This window comes from Raphanus sativus, chromosome 5, assembly GCF_000801105.2.
Source record: "Raphanus sativus cultivar WK10039 chromosome 5, ASM80110v3, whole genome shotgun sequence".
Classification (NCBI taxonomy): Eukaryota; Viridiplantae; Streptophyta; class Magnoliopsida; order Brassicales; family Brassicaceae; genus Raphanus; species Raphanus sativus.
Window position 1 is genome coordinate 21,431,891 of NC_079515.1, and position 23,214 is coordinate 21,455,104.

General features: G+C 34.9%; 5 protein-coding genes across 10 annotated transcripts; 2 read left to right on the top strand and 3 right to left on the bottom strand.

The window, feature by feature from the left end:
- Positions 1 to 639: 639 nt before the first annotated feature.
- On the top strand, positions 640 to 5,057 carry LOC108862784 (glutamate receptor 3.4). Of its 4 annotated transcripts, XM_057010847.1 has the most exons (8): positions 662 to 981; positions 1,537 to 1,601; positions 1,693 to 1,820; positions 1,932 to 2,054; positions 2,128 to 3,446; positions 3,533 to 3,842; positions 3,919 to 4,328; positions 4,415 to 5,057. In XM_057010847.1, the coding sequence occupies exons 3-8, from the start codon at positions 1,730 to 1,732 to the stop codon at positions 4,886 to 4,888; spliced, it is 2,727 nt and encodes a 908-aa protein (XP_056866827.1). In that variant the 5' UTR covers positions 662 to 981; positions 1,537 to 1,601; positions 1,693 to 1,729; the 3' UTR covers positions 4,889 to 5,057. The 4 variants fall into 4 exon arrangements, with proteins under 4 accessions (XP_018492524.1, XP_056866827.1, XP_018492522.1 ...); XM_018637020.2 differs by having other exon boundaries at positions 663 to 981; positions 1,693 to 2,054; XM_018637022.2 differs by lacking the exon at positions 4,415 to 5,057 and having other exon boundaries at positions 640 to 981; positions 1,693 to 2,054; positions 3,533 to 3,810; positions 3,919 to 4,158.
- A 21-nt stretch (positions 5,058 to 5,078) lies between these two features.
- LOC108862785 (uncharacterized) lies at positions 5,079 to 6,031 on the bottom strand. The gene is made up of 3 exons (XM_018637023.2): positions 5,872 to 6,031; positions 5,476 to 5,555; positions 5,079 to 5,311 (listed from the first exon to the last, which is right to left on the bottom strand). The coding sequence occupies exons 1-3, from the start codon at positions 5,980 to 5,982 to the stop codon at positions 5,239 to 5,241; spliced, it is 264 nt and encodes an 87-aa protein (XP_018492525.1). The 5' UTR covers positions 5,983 to 6,031; the 3' UTR covers positions 5,079 to 5,238.
- A 540-nt stretch (positions 6,032 to 6,571) lies between these two features.
- LOC108857597 (homeobox-leucine zipper protein HDG2) lies at positions 6,572 to 14,707 on the bottom strand. 3 transcript variants are annotated; one of them, XM_018631596.2, is made up of 11 exons: positions 14,491 to 14,707; positions 11,955 to 12,013; positions 10,683 to 10,957; positions 10,464 to 10,581; positions 9,575 to 9,763; positions 8,924 to 9,334; positions 8,744 to 8,845; positions 8,279 to 8,654; positions 7,930 to 8,201; positions 7,352 to 7,447; positions 6,572 to 7,274 (listed from the first exon to the last, which is right to left on the bottom strand). In XM_018631596.2, exons 3-11 carry the CDS (start codon positions 10,922 to 10,924, stop codon positions 6,927 to 6,929), a joined length of 2,154 nt encoding a protein of 717 aa, XP_018487098.1. In that variant the 5' UTR covers positions 10,925 to 10,957; positions 11,955 to 12,013; positions 14,491 to 14,707; the 3' UTR covers positions 6,572 to 6,926. The 3 variants fall into 3 exon arrangements, with proteins under 3 accessions (XP_018487098.1, XP_018487097.1, XP_018487099.1); XM_018631595.2 differs by having other exon boundaries at positions 11,955 to 12,019; XM_018631597.2 differs by lacking the exons at positions 11,955 to 12,013; positions 14,491 to 14,707 and adding an exon at positions 11,055 to 11,178.
- A 2,158-nt stretch (positions 14,708 to 16,865) lies between these two features.
- LOC108860722 (peroxidase 1-like) lies at positions 16,866 to 18,434 on the top strand. The gene is made up of 4 exons (XM_018634575.2): positions 16,866 to 17,090; positions 17,178 to 17,363; positions 17,587 to 17,746; positions 17,830 to 18,434. Exons 1-4 carry the CDS (start codon positions 16,878 to 16,880, stop codon positions 18,234 to 18,236), a joined length of 966 nt encoding a protein of 321 aa, XP_018490077.1. The 5' UTR covers positions 16,866 to 16,877; the 3' UTR covers positions 18,237 to 18,434.
- A 2,000-nt stretch (positions 18,435 to 20,434) lies between these two features.
- LOC108860847 (peroxidase 1-like) lies at positions 20,435 to 22,023 on the bottom strand. The gene is made up of 4 exons (XM_018634697.2): positions 21,739 to 22,023; positions 21,409 to 21,594; positions 21,162 to 21,321; positions 20,435 to 21,072 (listed from the first exon to the last, which is right to left on the bottom strand). The coding sequence occupies exons 1-4, from the start codon at positions 22,006 to 22,008 to the stop codon at positions 20,666 to 20,668; spliced, it is 1,023 nt and encodes a 340-aa protein (XP_018490199.2). The 5' UTR covers positions 22,009 to 22,023; the 3' UTR covers positions 20,435 to 20,665.
- Between the last annotated feature and the right edge of the window lie 1,191 nt (positions 22,024 to 23,214).

Here is a 23,214-nt window from a genome sequence, read left to right on the forward strand (position 1 = left end):
ATGGCTGACAAAAAGAAAAGAAAACAAAGGGCCCGCACACTCAGCAAAATCCTAACAACAACTTGAGAAAATACGACTAAAAGTTGAAAAAATCGAACTATATATTCTACTGGTCGAGATTTCTCTTAGCCAAATACTTTTTGTCATCTCTAAATAGAAAAATTCTGTTGGGCTTCAATAGCTTGTTATTACTTAATAGTAATACTAACAAACTAGATTTCATAATTTCAACTAATTACAAATACATCTCTACTTTATAATATTCCTTTATGAACTATATAATAAATATATAATAAAGACAAAGAATACTTGTGTTTCATGCAACCTTTTTAACGTGTGAAAATTCTGGTCCCAAAACCAGTAGTATAACTAACTTTATTATTTATGGGTGAAAATATCTCTTGTTTTTGTGTGTGGAATTAATTGACGTATAATGAGTTGAACACTTGTTTGACCAAAGGCTGGCCTTTGTTACATTGACACTTATAAAAGTTTTTCCCATGTGGGTTAACTAATAACGATTCCAAAGTACTTATTATAAGATCATAGAGTGCACGTCCTCCATCCTAACACAAGAAAAGAACGGATCAAAATGACAAAAAAAAACAGTTTGATTCTTCTTTTTTTCTTTTTTTCTTTTTATTTTTTTAAACACTGGTTCTTCAATAGTATGAATAGACAATAAAAGCATATGGATACCCCACATCCTGGCCTACGTCTACTACACTGACCACTCAGAAAAAAACATCGATAACAAAAAGATAATTAATAATTAAAAAAGAAGAAGAAAATAGAGAATTATTTTGATTATTCTTTGCTTGAGCTGAGTAAACAGTTCTTCTACTGCTGCTGCTTCTTCTTCTTCCTCTTTTCTTTGTCTCTCTTTTTTCATGCCCCAGTGCGGCAGTGCTAACTCACTCGGTTACTCCAGAATAATATATCGATTTCTGATTCAAGCTTGTTGCTCGCACTTGTTCCAAGGTTGCTTCTTTTTTATTACAATTGCATTATTATTTTATTTTTGAAAAAAAAAACTATACTTCAGCTGGTTAGAAGTACTTGAATTTGAGAATTTTTCTACAAATTTTTGGTCCAAAATCTCAAAGAAATCTCCTTTCAAGTATTTTTAAATTGAACATAGTTTTTACATATTAAAATTAGTTTAAGCTTAATAAAATAAAGAACCTTGTCTAAATTCAGATATTAACATGGATGTACTTTTGACATCATTCATTCTTTAACCACTCACTGGCCACTGCCATGTTCTGCAGAATTAGAATATTTTTATTTTATTCAAGCTGGAATATCACCGATATTTTTTTTTTGAGCAACCGATATTATTTAGCTTGGAATATCACCGATATTATTAGCTTGTTTTTATGTCTTTAATTATGTGAAGAATAATCTTTAATTAGTTGACATATCACTGCCATCGCCATATGATTCTCTGTTCATTGAATTAATTACGCTTTTTGCTTCTTTTTCCTTTTTGCAAACCATCTTTAAGATGGCCCTCATACACTTCTTTATTTTCAGTTATAGGTTCACAGACACAAGTGTGTGTATCCACCAATCTCTACAGAATCTAACTCCTGATCTTGGTTTGTTTGCCTTCTTTCACTAGATTCTCTGGACCATTTTCTTGTCTTTATTTTTTTTGCTGTAAAATCTTGATTTTGATTCATGCTCCAGGTGTCATTTCAAATAATCAAATGGTTAGAACAAGAAAATGATGATAAGAGGAGTTTCTATGGTGAAAGCAATGGGAGTTGCGTTGTTATATGTTTCTGTCTTGTGGGTTGTTCCACAGGAATGTGCTGGTAAAAGTGTTCTCTCAAGAAACTCTTCTACATCTCCACCATTACCTCAGAGGCCAAGCTCTGTAAATGTGGGTGCTCTGTTTACTTATGATTCTTTCATCGGAAGAGCAGCTAAACCAGCGTTTAAAGCCGCAATGGACGATGTTAATGCAGACCAAACCGTACTAAAGGGTACCAAGCTTAATATTGTCTTTCAAGACTCTAACTGCAGTGGATTCATAGGCACCATGGGAGGTAATAAAATGCTTCTCCTCTCTTAAAACTTGTATCAAAATGATCATGTTTCTTTCTATTCTATGGTTTGTAGCTTTGCAGCTGATGGAAACACAAGTGGTTGCAGCCATCGGTCCACAATCTTCAGGAATCGCTCACATGATCTCCTACGTAGCTAACGAGCTCCACGTACCTCTCTTGTCATTTGCAGCGACGGATCCTACTCTCTCCTCTCTCCAATACCCTTACTTCCTCCGCACCACGCAGAACGATTACTTCCAAATGCAAGCCATCACAGACTTTATCTCCTATTCCGGATGGAGACAAGTCATTGCCATATACGTCGATGACGAGTACGGCAGAAACGGCGTATCTATCCTAAGCGATGCTTTAGCCAAGAAACGCTCCAAGATCTCTTACAAAGCAGCAATCACACCCGGTGCAGATTCCACCTCCATAGAAAGCCTGTTGGTCTCTGTTAATCTGATGGCGTCTCGGGTTTACGTTGTCCATGTGAATCCTGACTCTGGTTTAAACGTTTTCTCTGTGGCTAAGTCTCTTGGAATGATGGGAAACGGTTATGTCTGGATCGCAACAGACTGGCTTCCTACAGCTATAGACTCCATGGAGCCCGTGGATTCGGAAACAATGGATCTCTTGCAAGGAGTCGTTGCTTTTCGCCATTACACAGCAGAGAGTAGTATGAAGAGACAGTTTAAGGAGAGATGGAAGAATGGCTTCAACTCTTATGCATTGTATGCTTATGATTCTGTTTGGTTGATCGCTCGTGCCCTCGATGGTTTCTTCAGAGAGAACAGTACAATAACTTTCTCCAACGATCAGAGGTTACACAAAACAAGTGATAGCAGCATTCAGTTATCAGCACTAAATGTGTTCAACGAAGGAGAGAAGCTTCTAAAGATCATTCTTGGGATGAATCATACCGGTGTATCCGGACCAATCCAGTTTGATTCAGAGAGGAACCGTGTTAACCCGGCTTACGAAGTGCTAAACGTAGAAGGATCAGGTCCACGCAGAGTCGGTTACTGGTCAAATCATTCAGGTCTCTCAGTGGTGACTCCGGAGACATTGTACTCCAAACCACCAAACACATCTACAGCAAACCAACGTCTTCATGGAATCATATGGCCAGGTGAAGTGACCAAGCCTCCTCGTGGTTGGGTGTTTCCTAACAACGGAAAGCCGCTGAAAATAGCGGTGCCTAACCGTGTGAGCTATAAAGATTACGTCTCTAAAGACAAGAATCCGCCTGGTGTTAGAGGCTATTGTATTGATGTCTTTGAAGCTGCAATTGAGTTGCTTCCTTATCCTGTTCCAAGAAATTATATACTATATGGAGATGGGAAGAAGAATCCTTCTTACGACAGTCTTATCAATGACGTTGTTGCAGATGTAAGTAAGCTTATAAAAACTCAATATCAAGAACACAGCTTACCAAAGATGTTAACCTGTCCTTTTCTCTTCTTTTTCACCTGCAGAGCTTTGATGTAGCTGTAGGAGATATCACGATTACTACAAACAGGACAAGGTTTGTGGATTTCACACAGCCGTTTATAGAATCAGGGCTTGTGGTGGTGGCTCCGGTTAAGGTGGCTAAGTCTAGTCCTTGGTCATTCCTGAAACCATTCACTATAGAGATGTGGGCTGTCACTGGAGCTTTCTTTCTCTTTGTGGGTGCCATCGTCTGGATTCTTGAACACCGGTTCAACCATGAGTTCAGAGGTCCTCCTAGGCGTCAACTCATCACCATCTTCTGGTTTAGCTTCTCCACCATGTTCTTCTCTCATAGTAAGTATACACTAGCAAGAGGATCAGTGGATTCACACTGAAGCTTACTTTGCTTTTTTTCCTTTTGATCTTTCAGGAGAAAACACAGTGAGCACATTAGGGAGGCTGGTGTTAATCATATGGTTATTCGTGGTTCTGATCATCAACTCAAGCTACACAGCTAGTCTTACTTCGATCCTAACCGTTCAACAGCTGACATCTCGGATAGAAGGAATAGATAGTTTGATACAGAGCAACGAACCAATAGGTGTTCAAGACGGTACTTTCGCTAGAAACTATCTGGTCAACGAACTTAACATATCTCCTCATAGGATTGTTCCACTAAGAGACGAAGAACACTACCTTTCTGCTCTTCAACGTGGTCCCAAAGATGGCGGTGTAGCAGCCATTGTAGACGAGCTTCCTTACATCGAAGTCCTTTTGACAAACAGCAACTGCAAGTACCGTACAGTAGGACAAGAATTCACACGCACAGGCTGGGGTTTCGTATGTCAAAATCGCTTTTAGCTTCTTCTTTTTTTGTCTATATAACTCTTGCTTTAAGTTAAAGTCTCTGAAACATGACGTTGCAGGCATTCCAGAGAGACTCTCCTTTAGCAGTAGACATGTCGACGGCTATCTTGCAGCTCTCTGAAGAAGGGGAGCTTGAGAAGATACACAGGAAGTGGCTTAACTATAAGCATGAATGCTCGATGCAGATCGCAGACAGCGAGAACTCTCAGCTTTCGCTCAAGAGTTTCTGGGGACTTTTCCTTATCTGCGGCATCACTTGCTTCATGGCACTCACTGTCTTCTTCTGGAGGGTTTTCTGGCAGTACCAGAGGTTGTTACCAGATAGTGGGGACGAGGAAAGGGCGTGTGAAGTGACTGAGGCGTCTGGATCAGGGAAAGGTTTACGAGCGCCGAGTTTCAAGGAGCTGATCAAAGTTGTGGATACGAAGGAGGCAGAGATCAAGGAGATGCTGAAACAGAAGAGTAGCAAGAAACTCAAAAGTAGCCAAAGTGGAGCTGGGAGTTCGCATTCACAACGTATTGACATTCCTTAAAACAGATGAGAGTTTTCAGCAATTCATTATAAATGACTATTAACATACTTAGGGGGTAGATGCAACCATCATAAGATTTTTGTAATAGCAAAGTTCTGAGGAACCAAAAAACCAGAGATAAACTGTAAATCTTATTCTGATTCAGATTGAGGCTTGCAAGTGAACATAACTATCAGAACATAAACAGAAATGGAACTCCAAGTATCAATTTTATTGGCACACCATGATGAAATAAGAAGATGTTGCCTGATACATGTTGAAGAGAAACTTAAAACCACAGTCATGGACTCATGGCGCTTACATGCTCTCAATTAAAAATTTCCAAGGAAAACAAAAGGAGGTGGACTTCACTATTCCTCAAGTTTTACTTCTCTTTTCGGAGGTTCCAGGTCGAGGTATGTGAATGGCTCTGTTGGTTCCTCTCTGAAGAAAATAAAACAAGATGAATGGTTCAGAGCCTAATGATTAAGCGCCACAACAAGTAAGAACAAAAGGCTTAAAGGTAAACACTTTAAGATTCTCCAGCCCATCGTCAACAACAACAACAGATTAATGGTAAGAGAGAGAGTAAGAGATTGCAGATATACCCTGGCTTAGAGCGCATGCATCGGTAGAATAGTTTAAAAGGTCCTGGGACCGTCTTAAATGGGTTTCCCTCGAAAAACGCCTGCAAAAAACATAAGTACGAAATGCTACAATCATGTTACAGGGGGAAAGCAAAATTGATTTCCTCTAATGCATTAAAACTGTGTAAAGATCACAAACAATTGCCAATAGCTGGAGATTCAAAATTAAAAGTTCTCATCTTTCATCCCTTTTAAATCTCACTGGCCATATCAATCCTAAATTGCTGGTTCATTAAGAGATTCGAATTAGAAAAAAAAAAACCTAATTTGATTACACTGAATCTCTCTGTGATGCTGTTAATCTTAGGAGAATACACGAAATTTTAAGAGAGATCCAAGGGAAAAGGTGAGAGAGACCTGGACGACGTCTTCCACGCGATCGTTGCAGCGGTGAGCTTTGGGCTCACGGTGACCTTCAGGTAAACCCCATGGACTCTCTCTCCTCGGCACTGGTCTCGTCTCGCTCATCCTTTTCTCTTCTTACTCTTTGCTGAGCTATTTGGAAAAATTGAAATCAGTTTATCGTATGACTGAACCGGAAAAAAATTACGATTTGACTGAACCGGAACCGGATATTTTAACGGTTTGTTAGTCCGGTTATGTAAACCAACAGTTAAAAAGCGGTTACATCTCTGGATATATGTGGTTTGTTTGATGTTTCTTTTTCTGTGAATGTTTAGGGTGCTGAGCTTGGGGATATGATATTGGTTCAGGGAATGTATCTAATAGATTGTTATTCAGATTGCCTGAGTTTTAGGAATCTTTACCATTCTTCCTGGTCTGGTTTCTCATTCATCCCAAAGATCCCATGTTTCGACCCAGAACTTTGAAAGTTTTTTCTCATTTGATAAGTCTTTTCTTTAATCTCTTTTCTATATCACATTTTGCATTTGGTATTTTGGAGTTCTGTCCAAGCTAATGTTCTCTCACCAACAATCAATGATAGTTTTCCTTGGTTGGTATCAGATTCATGCCATCTTTGGTGCGGTTTAATCTGAAACCATAAAGTGTAAGCTTTTTCTGATAAACCAACTTCAAAGCAAAATCAAAGACAAAATAAACAAGTGAAAGAGAAGCAGAAAATATAAACAAAATTAAACCTAAAAGAATACAAACTTCAAATTTCTTGATTAAGGTCCCTCTAAACCAAAAAAAGAAAAGAAAAGCTCAAAAGCATCTCTGACCAAGTATATTGGTGGGGAAGTCAATTCCCGAACCTCTTTACACCATTTGCATTCTCACTTTCAGGTATAAAAAAATTTCACTGCTTATAGTTTCAACAAATAAGCAGATCAAAACTTGACACTACAACACATAACCTTGCTCAATGGTCTATATCTTGTAAGGTTCGCTCTTGACTCCTCCCCTTTCAACACCAAAAAAAAAACTCTCTTGTGAGGTTCGCTCGTTTTTCAAGCTGTCTCACAAGACATAGAAGCTTTGATCCTATCAACAGTGCAAGCAATCAAATTGTTAACAGTTGCAACAGACCCAAGTGACAGCTTAGCCGTGGGAACCGAGTCAACCAGAATCTGAAAAGCAACTGTCAACAGCGACCCTCCTTCTCCTCCACCATTGGTATTACCGTCAGGAAGAATAGCAAAACCTGATGGAAGAAGAGCCACATAGTCTGGATCACCACCATTAAGCACTATGTTCATCGCTACAATATCAACTGGTGCATAGATCACAAATGACGCTGTAGGATCAGTGCAACTCTCTTGTAGAATCAGCATGTTGCTCTGGCTAGAGTTTGCACTCTGTGACATAAGATAAAGATTGAAAATTATCAGCCTTGATCAGATGAGTTAAAACAAGAGTTTACATATCTACTCACATTAACCCTAAGGAGGGAAACACAGTTTCCTGTATCTCTCCCATTAGCAATATGTGCCATCTCTTGTACAACTCCTCCATTTGACAGAATGTCCCACTGCAATGTCTCACAAAGATTAATTGAAACCAGTGTTTTTAAATCCGGACCACAACAGATTTGTTTGTAATATGTTATCAAAAACTAGTTTTATTAATTATTTTTGTCTTTTAAATATATTTTAATTGGGTATCCCGAAAAGCAAATAAGGTGGCAGACGCTCTTGCCAGAAATCGTAGCTCAAATATAATGATGTTCCCATCATTATAATCTTCTTCATGAAGATTATGTACAAGTTCAAGATTAATAATGAAATATGTCGTTAGAAAAAAAATATATATATTATTTGCTTCTAATTTTTTATATTTCATGCTAATAAATATTTAAAATTAGAATGTTGAACTTAACTTAAAATTAATATTGATTATATATTTGACTTTTATTTGGTTTGTAACATTTTATTTCATAACTATTCTATTGAAAACTTTAATTGAAACTCTGTTCCAAGTCAGAACCGAGTTGTTAGTAACTAAAATGGTTACCTCATTTCTTGAATTCTCATCTCTAAGGAAGTCAAAAACTCTCTTTGGAGGAACAGGGATCCCAAAGGAAGTAGCTGCACTAAGAACAATACCAGGAGGCCTTCCTGGATCATCCACACTCTTTCTAGTCATCACTCTAACATCTTCAGCTCCTGTACCAGATAATGTAGTCCATGTGTGAGCCGTCGAAGCACTCACTCCTGCACAAAAACTTATAACCATCCTCTCCGCCAGTTTCAGCATACTTCTCCTACCTTCTTGGTTAGTTATCACTGCACATTCATCAATATATTACACTATAACTCTGCTTATAGAGAGATTACTTGTGAAACAAGGAATATGTTTATACCTCCAACTTCTCCTGAGGAAATGTTTGTAGCCATGACACTAGCTAACCGCTCGCATTGCCGGTCAAGAATAGCTACCCAACGCTTAGCACCAAACGCATGACCAGCACTAACCATGTGTTTATATAAGTCATGAACTCCTCTGTCATCAACTTCCACATGTTCCAACCAAGTCACCTTGGAGTATCCATTTGGCATTTCTTGAATCAAACATCCGGAAGCTCGCCTCCTGCATCTAACCGGTGGATTTGGCTGGATACTATCCAATGAAATATCGACAACTGCCCATGAACCATCTGCTTGCTGTTTACAGTAGCGTGCAAAATAAGTTTCCCTGGTCGGTACCAACGGTGTTGGAACTTGAAACTCTGCAGTCATCTGAGAAAGCAGTGTGGTTACTTGAGTTCCAAGTCTTTGTTTAGTTTTAGGTTTACATTGTGACAAGAGAGTTAAGACAAAACATTTACCACTTGAAGAGCTCCATTATAGTTTCCTGCAACTCCAGTAGATAAAACCGCTAATGTCATCGCTCTAGAAACCATCCCCGCAAAAACCATTGACCATTGATTCTGCATTAACATATCAATGTTATAAACTCTTACATATAGAAGAATGCTTATAATATGCAAAATGAAAATGTTTATTACCACATCCATGAGAATCTCAACAATATTAATATGATTCATGATCACAACCACGCTTTCCCGTGAGGCTTCGGATCTAAATCCAGCCGGTTTAGGTCCAATTCCTCTAGGAAACGTCCGTGTATATTCTTCTTCGTCTAAAACCAAATTTATCCAAGAAGGCTCGTCCATTTGAACCATCCTCACGAGCTCTTCCATTGCAGATACGGCTAAGTCGATGATAACCGGTTTATCTGACTCTGTTGGTGCAGTGATGGACTTGAACTGATCGGTTGAGTTGTTTCCATAAACATCGCCTCCAAAATTTCCCATGGCGAGTTCTAGAGGTCGTTGTGGAAGAGGAGGAGACATGAGAGGATAGCTTGAGACTGGCTTGCCTACGTATTTGGCTGCTATGGCGGAAATTCTATCGATCTTGATGACAAACAAGAAGAGAATATGTTTCATATATATCGTTTTGAGTCAAAAGAAGAACTAACGTTATTAGTTATTTCATTTTTGTTATTCTGAAATACTCTCTTCGTTTCCGTAAGTTAATATGTTTAAGATTATTTATTTCCCACACGAATATATGTTTTAAATTTTTCGTTAAAGTATATATAATTAAAGTCAGTAAAATCTATAGATATGGATTTGATCAATTTATCCACATACCTCTTCTCTTAATCGAGCATTTTCAAGACGGAGTTGGTGTTCGTCGAAGGACATTTCTCCAATAGCTGTTGGACCACCACAATTAGGACATGAAGCATTTGCAAGAGCCTCTCGATACCTAAGGTTATCTCCTCTAAGCTTTTCGTTTTCCGCCCGAAGATGCGAGTTCTCATGTCGCTCGTGGTGGTTCTGCATGCGCGAATAAACTATTTTTATGGTGTCTCCCATAATAATTTATATAGTTAATTAGTTTTTCCTCTGTTTTGTTGCTGTTAATCATATATAACTAAATTATAGAACTATAGTTTCTAATTTGAGTAAAATGAAGCAACAAATGATTTTTACTAAAAGAGGAAAAGTATAGGTATTATACGTACATAACACGCCTGTGTACACGTAATGTGTTTCCCCGTATTTGCATAACGTAGGCACAGGAGTCCAAAACGTTTCAAACTATGAATTATGGTTCTATCCTAGTTATTAAATGGGCAAGTTTTTGTTTTTTTAGCTAAAGAACTTTATATAGCTGTATAGTTTGGCAAAAGAAAAACTTTTCAATTTAAAAAAGTACTAGACAAAAAGTATACAAAAGTCAATTGTTTTGACTGACAAGATTTTAAATCTGCCAAAGTTCTACCAGAATCAATATAGTAAATTCTATATCAGCCACCAAAGATTTTCTCATTCGTTAATTAGGCATATATATATATATATATATATATATATATATGAAATTCATAATCATATACTAAAATGAGTGTGATTGAGATCACATGCATAGGTCTGACCGTCTAAGCATAAACACAAGCCTTTCAATATATATAAATGAAAATTCTCTAATATATATCCAGAAATGTATGTAGTCATAAGAGTATATATACTTATCTACCTTCATTTGGGTGCGTTTGTTCTGGAACCAGAACTTGACCTGAAGAGGTTCCAAACCCAATTCACGGCTCAGTTGTTTCCTTTGCTTGTCATCCGGGTGAGGACACTCTTTGAAGAATCTATTTAACAACCAAAATAATAATATCATACTAATTTGACAAAAAATGGAAAATATTGAAAAAGTAAGAAATGAATTATTAAGTGAATTATATGCATATACGCTTCCATCTCCTGGATCTGAAGTTGGGTGTGTCTATGATATCGTTTCTTCTTATTAGGATGATGAGGACCTTGATCGTTTCCTGATCCTCCTTCTTGATTCTCACTTCCCGATTTAGTATTCGCACTGTCGAATTCATCGTCCCGAAGAAACCCTTCATTGTTATTGTTGTTTATTTCATGGTTGTAGTTGTTGCTATCTTCGTTGTTCATAGCTGCAAGCAACATATTTGGCTCGAACATCTTGTTTCTTATGCTGGAAACTGAAAGCAAACCCTAAAACAAAAAGAGAAGAAAGTTTTGTGAGCTGGCAAAAAATAGGTTTCCTTCTTAGGTACGAGTCGAGTCAAGTCGAGAAGAAGAGAAATTTCACCAAGATTGTGAAAACGTATGGCAATACTTTCTCCACGTTAACAACTATAATACTTTGGAGTTTTCTATCTTCCTCTTGAAGATGTTACAAAAGGGTATAGGCAAATTGAAAAACGAAGAAATTGCAGATGCTTGTAGGAAACAAAGGACCCACTGATTGAAAGCAAAAGAAAAAAGAGCCTTTCAGAAAAAAACAAAAAAAAAACATCACACTCATATATTATTATGCTATTAAATAACCAACCAAAATAATGAATTTCACAAAATATTCAAACCTCCGAATTTTTTTGCTTTATAGAAAAAGCTAAACAGCAGGTTAATTAAGAATAAAATTTTAAATGGACTAAGATTTGTATATAGTAGTGTAAATGAAAATCACTTGATAACTCAAATACTAATTTCGATGTATAATGATTTGTTATATTTGATTTAGAGTAAACCCCTTAAATTCTAATTTTAATAGAATAGTTGATATAGGAGTGAGGAAAGAGAAGAAGAAAAGAGAAATTTTGGACTCATTTGTTAGTAAATACTTTTTTTGGTAACACGTTAGTAATTATTAGCAGGTTTTGGCAATTGTTAAAAAAAAATATTTTCCAATCTTTTAGAACTAATTTTTTTTGCTTAATTTTTTTTTCTTAACTTGAAATGAAAAATATTATTATGTCTGTGCACGGTGCTAGGGCCAACATAGGAGTTATTATACAACTTACAGCCTACGTGACATAAGGCCTAGGTGATTTATTAAATTTCTCCAGCTATTTTTAGTATCAACATCGTTTATATATGACGTTTTTTTACACATAAGTGATAAATATGTGTATGCATGTGATTTATATACACGTTTTATATATGATAACAAACGTACTGTATAAAGAAGAATATACAAAGAGAAACGAACCTTTAACGTTAATTCTTCCTCTTTATTGTTGTCTGGAGAAATTCATATGCAGAAATTAACTGAAACTAAAAAAAGATATTAGAAAGTCAGATAATAAGATAAGAGATGAGTTGCAATAATATTGGGAGTATTTCATCTACAAACATAACAATTATTTAGTAATCAATTAATGTTAAAGAATGAAAATTAAGACGGAAAATAAATGACTAACTGAACATTCAACACAGACGCTATAAAATCATCGTGAAAATGAGAGTCTTATGAATAGGCTATTAAATTTACGAGGATTGATCTAAGGGAGAATTGAAAAAAAGAGACACTTTAAATTTTTCTTTGTCATTTTAGGATTTTTCATACTTTTAACAATTTTGGACATGTTTTACCCTTCGTTTATGAGAAAAATAGTAAACTTAACTATAAAAATGTACAAAAATATGAAAACTATTGGAAACATAAGTATGACAATTTATATGTTTATCTTTTTTTCAAAAAAAATTGGAATCATATTTTATTTTGTTTTCTAACCGCGGTTAGAATACACATTCTGGTAATCTACTTTATATAGAAATCGAACTATAAGTTTTATACATCGCTATACCCATGGTATATAACGTTATATAGATTTCCTTGTCACATATATCTTAAATAGATTATGTAACATTACAATCTAGCAATATGTCTTTACTCTACCTAAGGATATATAACGACATATAACCACAAATCTATGATGTAACTCGCGTACTTTTTGTGAAATTAAGCTTATGTACCTTTTACCTTATGTGATGCATTATGAATAATATGATTTCTACGTATACTACTGTGCTCTGAGTTAGGTAATTTACGTTTTCTAGACAAATCCGAAAAATATGGAAATTTCCATATTCAGTTATAGATGTTTCTTAAATCTATTTTAAATATCTCAGAGAATATTTTCTCCCACATTTTTCTCCTCTTCCCGAACTCTTCATTCTTTCTGTTTCTCTCTTTTTCATCGACTTTAGTGAAGCTAGGAAATTATTTACTCGTGACTGATGTAAATCATATGCATGCACTGAATCATACATGTCTGTAAATAGCTTATTATTACCAAATAGAGCTGCAAAGTAGTAAGAGGCGTTTTGAGAGTAAAACGACCAAATCACAAATCTGTTGAGCACAGCCAACAGAGTCAAACAAAGGAGTTTTTCTCAGTAAAAATCTGAAATATTTAGCCTCCAGCAAGGCTTTATTATGCCTTCTTAAAGGATACAAGAGTGAGCTCTATGTTTTACTACGTACAAATGTATGTCAGTTTTTTTTTCTTTGCTCATCGCTACTATATTTACCCACATGACTTCACATATAGATATCTATTACTCGTATGCACTTAATTATAAGTTTATAAGTCGTTTATTCATAGATTCATGTCACCAAGTACATCTGCAACAGAGTAGATCCATAGAGTTCTTACTACTTAGAATGGTCAGTATGTGAAAGAGTGATAAACTTTAAATCTGTGGAACACAGCCATGGAGTCCAGCAAAGTAAGAAAAAAAACTCAGCCAAAATCACATGTTGCCTCTAAATTTGCTGGGACCAATTCTGGATGCTTTCGAGTTTAGGCACTGTGCTTTCTTTCTTAGCCTCAGAATCCACCTTGATTGCCACACTGCACACCTGACCGGAACTTTCCACCCACAGTACAGGCTTTAGCTCGTTCAATGGATACCCATAGCTCGTCAAGCCTCTAGAGGAGGTAAAGAAACACCCTGCATTATACAAGTATACACCGTATGTGCACTTAGGTCCAAGAAGAATTACTTATGTATGTCTATTAAAAACCAGAAACTAGTTTCATGTGTTACCTTCAGGGAATGGCGCAAAATATTTACCACAACCTTTTTTCATGGTTTCAACATCATCAGAAAGAACGATATGGCATTCAGCATCAGTTCCCCCACAAGAGAGGAACGCTACCATCTGTGTCATGTGACATGGGTTACTTAAAGAATGGATGTTTTCTATATATCCTTGGAAGATGCAGAAGATATATGTTGAGAACGTTTTTGTCAAAAATCAAGAGTAGAGAAAGTGACTTTACCATCATTGACGAAGAGGAAGAAGCTAGGAGAGATAGAATAGTGATTTAGCCATGGTAGAAGGTGTTCCAAAAAAAGCCATGGTAAAAGAGGGAAGGAGTTAGGCGACGAAGAAGAAAATTGAGGGATTAGGGTATCTTTTTGTTAATGAGGGATTATAGTTAATCACGGGAATTAGTATTTCTTTTTTTAGTGTTAAGAAGATTAATATTTATTTTTAGTTAATCAATAATTCAGTTTTTATAGGGGTAGTTTAGTATTAACATTATTATAAATCCTAATTTCCTAAAATCCAGTGGTTAAGTTCTAATGAGACAATCTCAATTTGGATGTGTCCTTTTTATCCAATTTTCTCTTGATCTAATCCGTTCGACAAATATTTTTTTGAGAAAAGATTATACTCAAATATTATGATAAACTAAATATCACCGATAAATGATGGGGTGATCGAAACATACACTGCGTGGAAGAGGCGAAGAAACCCTAGAGGGAGAGTGGAGGGAATCGATATCGGTGTCTGGTCTGAGATTTGTTTGTCGGAAAACCAGTTTTGTGAAGCGGTTTGTTGGCAAAGAGTTTGAAAGGTAGGTACAAATCTTAGAGAGAGAGAGAGATAGAGAGAGGAAAATGAGAGAGAAGTAATGGCAGAGGGTGTGAGAGGGTGCGATGAAATTAAATGGTGAGAGAGGGATACTTAATTATCCTACACGCTTTTAGAGAGAGAGCGCAATCTAGCGGAGATAGATAATGTAACAATCGAAATGTCTTACTATTTAATTAATAAATAGAAGGACTTTTAAATTCTAGATATATATACGTGATAATTACATAATTATTTATCAGACGTAAATTAAAATACTTATATACTTAAAAGTTCTTTTGGGAACACTAGTTACACTTATACTTGCGTGCAGTTATGCTCTTTAAATACAGATTTTTTTTTTAAATGACAAAGACTAATTTATAGTTTTAACTCATGCATTCATATGTAGTTATACGTTCTTTATCACTCGAAGATATATGAAGATACTGCGTATTTACTTCATTATTCCGTAAGCTATTACACTCTTTTTTATTGTCAACGAGTTAATATAAAATCACCAAGACTAAAAGAGTAAAAGTTAATCTCTGATTTGTATCACGCGTATGTAGATGGAGCTGTACGTGTACGTATATGATGATAGGGTGGCGAGTAGTTTCTTAGCATTGAATGTTAACACAGAGGCTGCATGGCTTAGCCCATTTACTGCTCTCATGCCTCTCTTGCACTTAACCTCCTCTTCCTTCGTACTCTCCTACTAACAAAAACTAATAATTCAATGCCTAACATTTGAGTTTTTTTTTCCTGTTACTTTTATAAATGTTAAATTAAAAAGAACTCCTACATATACATATACAAAAACTGTTATAAGGTCAGCGCAGAAAAAGGATCCGTAATAGATGTTGGAAGCGATCATGACAAATATAATAAATCGTCTGAATTTTGAACTGAAGCTATCGATGTTTTCTGATCGTGTGAACATGTTTACAGTTTTGGTGCTATGCTATATTAATTTTTCACTGTGAAGTGGTAGTGTAATGGTAATCTTTGGAAATTCAGCGTGTATCCATGTTGATTCTAAGTTTTGATTGTCGATGCAAACTAAACTATTGTCACTTGGCCGGTTTAAACTTGAGTTTCGGCCTATGTAGATAACATTGTGTATCGTAACAGACAATTAGCTGGTACACCTTCTAACATTAATTGAAAATATTCCAAACTCGGATAGATAGAGTAGTACATTTTCAAGTAAGTTTACTTTCTAGTACTAATTGTGTTTCTCCAAACAGATCTAAGAGACATCAGAAAAAAACATACATGTCTTTGAAAAAAAGAAATATGATCTAAGATTTATCCAACCGATTATATTAAGAAAACCATAATGGTGTATACCTCTTTTTTTCTAATAGCATCATTCTGTTCTGGTCAAACAAATTGGTAGAATATTTTTGGAATTCGTGGTTAATTTTGTTTCCGAAATCTAAAATAAAATTGTTGGTAAAAAAGTATGAGTTTCCGCCTTCCAAAAAAAAAAAAAGAGTTACCAAAATAAAATTGTTGTTTTTTTTCTTTTTTTTTTGGAATTCACGGTTATATTTTGTTTCCGAAATCTATATAATAAAATTGTTTGAAAAAAAATTGTTGTTAAAATTTTGTTTCCGCCTTCCTAGATGGGCCGTAAGACTGAAATAAAATTTAAGGCCCGTCATCATAGAAAAGTATCCATAATCACAACTAGAAAGTTCCGGAAATAGTTTGTTACTTGTCCCACAAGAGAGTGCAGTACATTAAGCCATATGAGATCCAATTACTAGATTTAGCAACTTGGATGATTTTCTAAGCTAATGTCAGAACGTGGATTCCACATACGATAAGTATTTTTCAACTTTAAGAGCAAAAAACTAATAAAATAATTCCCCCTAACTACATGTTGTCCAAAGTCAATAGCTTTTCAAAGAGCAAAAGAGGATTTGAATCTTTCTTAGTCGTTGCATGATTTTGAGTTGTTTCGCTTCTGTGAAAATTTTATACTCAACCACTTAACAAAATAGAAAAGATAGTGGAGTCCTGCAATGTCCTCCTCCTTCTCTGTTTTCAAACCTAAATTAAGAAAAGAGGAATACTGCAAATGGGTTTATCTAAATCCCACTTGACACTTCTCCATGGACGTTTTCAAGGTCTCTGGATGATCTATAAAAGGCCTAAGAGTCTCTCCTTCATCTTCATCTCCAAGCTCCCTCTTACCTTTCTTGTTCGGTAATACTCAACAAAACAAACGAGCAAGAGAGAGAGAGAGAGAGAGTAATGGCGATCAAGAACCTTCTTGTCCTTGCGGTTCTTCTAAGCGTTGTTGGAGTTTCAGTTGCTAACCCTAAGGGTCTTGACCTTAACTACTACAAACAGAGGTGTCCGGATGCAGAAGCCATTGTCCGTCGTACCACAGTTCAGTATGTTTCTCGCCAGACGAGCCTTGCCGCAGCGCTTCTAAGGATGCATTTTCATGATTGTTTCGTTAGAGTAAGCTTACATTCACTTTGCTTTTTAGAACTGTAACAATGGATATATGAAGAACAATGCTAACTCTTGTTACGATGATCCATATAGGGATGTGATGGTTCCATTCTTTTGAAATCTCCAAACAAGGATGCAGAAAGAGACGCTATCCCTAACTTGTCTATTAGAGGCTACGAAGTGGTCGATGCTGCCAAGGCAGCGTTAGAGAAGAAGTGTCCCGGTGTTGTTTCTTGTGCTGATGTTCTTGCCTTAGTTGCTAGAGACGCTGTCTTAGTGGTACTGCATTCTTTTCCTTCCAAAAATCTTTTCTTAGTGATTAGTTTGGGCTATTTCATAGGTTTGGAATACTTCTAGGTTATTAAATTTTTTTTTTTTTGAAATAGAAGTCTATATAAGAACAATCTCAACTAGGGTTTCTCAACATATGTATTTTTAGAGCTTATGTTAAGAAACCTCCATTGGGATTGCTCTAACTTGGTTCTTAATGCTTTTCTTACAGATTAACGGACCATGGTGGCCGGTTCCACTGGGCCGTAGGGATGGACGTATCTCAAGAAAATCTGAGGTTAATTTACCATCCCCATTCGCGGGAGTTGCTGCTTTGAAACAAAACTTCTTGAACAAGGGACTTAACACTAAAGATCTTGTCGTTCTCTCAGGTATGTATGTACATTTTTCCTTGAAGTTAATAAAAACCTGATGTCACCATTTAAGCTGAACTAGAATGTTTTTTTTTATGCAGGAGCTCACACCATTGGAATTTCTAATTGTGGTCTCATCAACAGCCGTATCTACAACTTCACCGGGAAAGGCGATTTTGACCCTTCCATGAACCCTAGCTACGTTAGGGCATTGAAGAAAAGGTGCAAGCCAACTGATTTCAGGACGTCACTGGAGATGGACCCAGGGAGTGTCAAGAAGTTTGACTCTCACTACTTTAACATTGTTGCTCAGAAGAAGGGTTTGTTCACATCTGACTCAACACTTCTTGATGACCCTGACACTAAAAGTTACATTGACACACAAGTTGCTACGGCTGGATCTTCTTTCAACAAAGATTTCTCCGAGTCAATGGTTAAACTCGGGTTCGTTGAAATCCTCACCGGGAACAAAGGAGAGATCAGGAAGAGATGTGCCTTCGTCAACTGAGTTTCATCAAGTTAATATAAGAGCTCACTCTTTGGATGGTTGATTCAGCAATTTCCCAGTAACTCTTTTTGTATGTTTTTTCGTTCCTTCAAGTCTGTTTTCAGACAAGAGTATTTCATTTTTCCTTTGTATGATGTTTTGGAATCTCATGTTTAGTTGATTATTCATCACGTTTTATAAGTTACATAATCATTTCGCTACAAACAACCAGAAACCTTTCCTTCAATATATTACAATGTTCTTTAACAAAAAAACTAGATTTTGACCCGCTCGACCGAGCGGATGTTAATTTTCATTTCTATCTTTGTTTATACTAAATATTATACATGATTTATAATATGGGTATTAATATAATATTTTGAGAAATAACAATGTGTTTAATTACATCGAATAACCTTTTTGCGTTCTACAGTAAATTATATGATTGATATTTATTAGACTCATATAAACTAATCCAAAAATTTTACAGTTTGATTTATGTATAAATATCTAAAAAGTAATTTTCTGAATTAAAACTAAGATAATAAATAAATATGAATTAGTATGGTATTACAAATTGATACATTAGTTATAAAATTTGTAAGAAAATAAAAATATTGTAGACAATTTATTCCGTAGAATATTCGGTTTGAATTTTATAAAAATATTTCGTAGAATATATTGTGAAAATATTTTATAAATCACGTTAGGAAAGATCATAACAACTTTGACTGATAATATATGTCAACTTAATTAATTTATGAGTACAATGTTTAATTTTAATTGCTTCTTGGTTAACTTTCTAAATATTATTGTTATACTAAAAATTATAAAAATACTTAATATATGGATTTAAACTTGGTTACCAAGTTTTTCAAAAAATATCTATTTTTTGAAAATTTTAATTAGCTAAAATAGTTAGGAATTTGATCTAAACTTGTAATAAGTATTTATTCGTATAAGTGATAATACATATTTTAAAAATTAACCTGATTAAATAAATGTTTAATTGAGTAATTTTATTTTGTCTTATAAACCATTAATTGTATCATCCATATTTTTAAAAATATTACTCTTATATCCGCACAAATGTATTTTCTATGGATCAAAAATTTTATGATAATGTATAATAAAATTGTTGTATATATTATTTAAAATATATGGTGCTATATGAAAATATATGTAACATAATATATGTAACATAATATGTTTATATATTATATAAAGGATTTCTTTATGTGACTTCTATTTTTAGTTATTACTGATAAATAATAAAAATATAATTACATAAAATTTAAAACAATATTGTTCATTAACTACTTAAAGCTAAGTTTATTAATTATTTTCAAAGAATGATTTTCAATCCTAAACTTGTGATTTTATGGTAAAAGAAGTTTGAATTGAAATTGTCCAACTGTTATGAAGAATATGTTTCTTTGTTTATTTTTTCTATGAATCGAATTACACATAAATTTTATATAATTTAATGTTGGTGCATGTTAAATAAACTAAAAAGGTGATTCATGTTATAACCTACGTTTGCGCTCTTCATATGGTAAGTGAATTAATTTCGTGCGTAAGTTATATCATACTCATGTCAATTATTAATGCAATCTTTGGTAGTTTGTAAGTTTCCAAAAAATAAATCTTTAGTAGTTTGTTTAGGAAATTATTTAATATCAGAAAAAGACAAGCAATACTTAAAAATAGGTTTATTAAATATTCAGTGGCATTGAATTGTAATTATTGTGCAATTTTTAGAGTTATTCTATATATGTACTTCTGTTTTAATAAAGTAGATACATGACAACGTTCCTGCTGTCTTCTCATTGAATTATCATATCAAATCTTTTTCCTTATATATTTTTTATAACAAATATCAAACATTTTAAGCCAAATATTACTTCTTCCCTACATAAGGTTTGTTCTAAACAGGCGTCATGACTCATGAGAAAAACCATTTTCCCTCTTAGTAAAGCCAGGGAACTTTCCTTATTAGTTTCCCAGGGTTCCAAATCTTTCTTGTGTGAAGGCTGTGTGAAATGTCACTTGAGTTACGTCATTTTTCGGATGTAAATAAAAGGTTGAGACCATGGTGTAAGACTGTTTAAGCTACGTGATTTGGTTCTGTTTTGATTCAAATTCAATCTCTAATGAAAATGTATTTCTAGTATAGCTTTTTGGATATCTGTTTAATATCAAACTCAAAAGAGAATTAAAACAATGATTGTTACTTATTATTGATAACACCTGTGAAAGAAAGAAATACATGACTTACATAAAAATAATATATCCGAAAATTCAAAGATAAAGAACATTCCTGGAGAAAGGACTCAGAGACCATTATTTTAACACAAAGAACTTTGATGAAAAAATAATAATACAACAGAATAATAAAGAAGAAAGCTTTTAAGGGTTTCAATCATATGAGAAAAACAGAAACTTCCAAATTACTTAACAAGATCGCATCTGCTCCTGACCTCACCCTGATCCCCGGTAAGAATCCCGATGAAACCGAGCTTAACCATTGACTCTGCAAAATCCCTGTTGAAGGAAGCCCCACCGGTCCACACCTGCGTCTTAATGTATAACTTGGTCTCCCAGTCATTGAGAAGTGCTGAATCAGATATGAACAAACCCTTCCTCTGATCCACAGCGTCGAAGTAGTGAGAGTCGAACTTATCGACACTGCCTGGGTCCATATCCACTATGGTCTTGACATCTTTTGGCTGACACCGACTCTTCAATTCTTTAACGTAGTTAGGGTTCATCGCTGGGTCAAAATCGCCTCTGCCCGTGAAGTTGTGGATACGACTGCTGATGAGACCGCAAGAAGATACACCAATGGTATGAGCCCCTGTTCAAGAAATTATTTTATACTCAGCTGACAATATCATCCTTAACAAGCCCAAAGATGTATATTGAGTACTTTGTATAGAAGTATACCTGAGAGGACGACTAGGTCTTTAGTGTTAAGACCCTTGTCGGTGAAGTTCTTCTTCAGTGTATTTACGTCGGCAAAAGGAGATGGTAAGTTAGCCTCAGAAATTCTCGAGATGCGTCCGTCCCTCCGCCCTAATGGAACAGGCCACCATGGTCCTCTTATCTAGGAAACCAATCAATGAGCAAAATAAGTTAGTACGTACAACAATGTTCATGGTTTTGAGACGAGAGAATGCAAAATGCATGTTACCACTAAAACGGAATCTCTAGCGACCAAGGCAAGAACATCAGCGCAAGAAACAACACCAGGACACTCTAGCTCGAGCGCTGACTTGACAGCATCGACCACTTCGTAGCCTTTCAATGTCAAGTTGGGGGGAGCATCTCTTTCCGCATCATTGTTTGGTGATTTAAGAAGAATGGAACCATCACATCCCTTAATTTGATTAATACACACAAAAAGAAAAAAAAGTGTTAGTGTGGTCTTATTCATTAAAAAAAACACTAGCTAGGATATAAAAGATGTGAGTCTGTCCAGTCATGATTCCTCACATATTACTAAAACATGTCATTAACTTACTCTGACAAAACAATCATGAAAATGCATCCTCAGAAGCGCAGCAGCAAGAGTTGGCTTGGGAGAGACATATTGAATTGTAACACGACGGACAATGTCTTCCATTTGCGGACACTTATAGCGGTAGTAGTCGAGGTCAAGATTACCCATCGTACCTGGGTTACTTTGTGGGTTACTTTGTGAGTTCCTAAATGGGTTATCATATGGTCTTGCAACGGAAACTCCAACAACGCCAAGAAGAACCATAAGGGAAAGTAAGTTCTTGAGCGCCATTGTTGTCTCTCTTCTTTGTTGAGTATTCAGCCAAGTTTAGGGATGAAGAAAAATGAGAAACTCGCAGGCATTTTATAGTTCATTGGAGGGAGTTTTGAATAATATTGTCATCTAAGATAATACCTATGTTTCTTGCTGGAATTTGAAGAACATTGCAGGCCTCCACGATTTTTATCATTCTTGTTTGATGCTTAAATATTAAAATCTCAGAGATAAAATAAACTCAAAATATTGACTCTTTTTAGTGAAGCTCTGTTTTTTCATTAATAAAATAGTATTCTGAAATCAATACTATGTTCAAACCTCAAGATAATTATTTTACTACTAAATGCAATCTGTAAAATTTGAAAATAATATTATCTTGCTTGTCATTTGTGTTACACACGTTCTCGCATTCGTCGCCTGCATCATCTTTTCTTCTTCTCTTCCATCATCTTCTCAAACTCCATCGTCTGCCTCCAGTCTTCAATTACCCATCAACGTTTAATTTTCAACAATCTATTCCTGAAGGAAAAATATCTAAAATTTCCATTCTCGTGTCAAAAATAAAATACATAAAAAACAAAATCAATTCAAGGAAAGATGATCTTATAGTCTTACCAATGTTCATCATGTATTTTTCAACATTAAAAAGTTTTGATCCCCCATAATCCTGTTAAAACAAACATGATATGATTGTTGTCACAATGAAACAAACCATGATATGATTGTTGTCACAATGAAACAAACTAAAAAATGTAAAAACTTTCCTTTAACATATCTTACAATGTTCTTTAACATATACACATGACAATGTTCCTACTTTCTTTTCATTTATTCTATTAATCTGTTCTATTAAAACTGAAATACAAAATAATACTTATCTATTTTAAGTGTTATTTTTATTTTTACTTATTTTTTAATTAATTATAACCAATTATTTTATTGTCTTTTTATTTAATTTGACATCATTTATTACAAAGTATAAAACATAATTTTTACATATTTTTCTATTATATTTTTATTTTTCACTCTTAACTATTTCATTAATTGTAAATACTATAATAATTCGACATCATATATTTTACGCGTTAATCATAATAATTTCACAAGTTTGAATAAAATTGCGTCATTCGTGACAAAAATTGAAACTCTATTTGATTATTATAATTTTCCAGATGGATTTTGAGTTGCATCCTTTCAGATCCGGGTTGGTTCGTAAAAACT

Bases quoted from the DNA above. Each gene is read 5' to 3' on its own strand.
- LOC108860722 (XM_018634575.2), top strand. From the start codon at position 16,878: ATGGCGATCAAGAACCTTCTTGTCCTTGCGGTTCTTCTAAGCGTTGTT. The intron at 17,364-17,586 runs GTACTGCATTCT...CTTTTCTTACAG, and splicing joins CTAGAGACGCTGTCTTAGTG to ATTAACGGACCATGGTGGCC. The intron at 17,747-17,829 runs GTATGTATGTAC...TTTTTTATGCAG, and splicing joins AGATCTTGTCGTTCTCTCAG to GAGCTCACACCATTGGAATT.
- LOC108857597 (XM_018631596.2), bottom strand. From the start codon at position 10,924: ATGTTCGAGCCAAATATGTTGCTTGCAGCTATGAACAACGAAGATAGC. The intron at 10,582-10,682 runs GTATATGCATAT...GTTGTTAAATAG, and splicing joins CAGATCCAGGAGATGGAAGC to ATTCTTCAAAGAGTGTCCTC. The intron at 8,846-8,923 runs GTAATAAACATT...ATGTTAATGCAG, and splicing joins TTGAGATTCTCATGGATGTG to AATCAATGGTCAATGGTTTT.
- LOC108862784 (XM_057010846.1), top strand. From the start codon at position 1,730: ATGATGATAAGAGGAGTTTCTATGGTGAAAGCAATGGGAGTTGCGTTG. The intron at 2,055-2,127 runs GTAATAAAATGC...TATGGTTTGTAG, and splicing joins ATTCATAGGCACCATGGGAG to CTTTGCAGCTGATGGAAACA. The intron at 3,843-3,918 runs GTAAGTATACAC...TTGATCTTTCAG, and splicing joins CACCATGTTCTTCTCTCATA to GAGAAAACACAGTGAGCACA.
- LOC108862785 (XM_018637023.2), bottom strand. From the start codon at position 5,982: ATGAGCGAGACGAGACCAGTGCCGAGGAGAGAGAGTCCATGGGGTTTA. The intron at 5,556-5,871 runs GTCTCTCTCACC...TGTTTTTTGCAG, and splicing joins GCGTGGAAGACGTCGTCCAG to GCGTTTTTCGAGGGAAACCC. The intron at 5,312-5,475 runs GTATATCTGCAA...TATTTTCTTCAG, and splicing joins TGCATGCGCTCTAAGCCAGG to AGAGGAACCAACAGAGCCAT.
- LOC108860847 (XM_018634697.2), bottom strand. From the start codon at position 22,008: ATGGCGCTCAAGAACTTACTTTCCCTTATGGTTCTTCTTGGCGTTGTT. The intron at 21,595-21,738 runs GTAAGTTAATGA...AATCAAATTAAG, and splicing joins TTCATGATTGTTTTGTCAGA to GGATGTGATGGTTCCATTCT. The intron at 21,073-21,161 runs GTATACTTCTAT...TTTCTTGAACAG, and splicing joins AGACCTAGTCGTCCTCTCAG to GGGCTCATACCATTGGTGTA.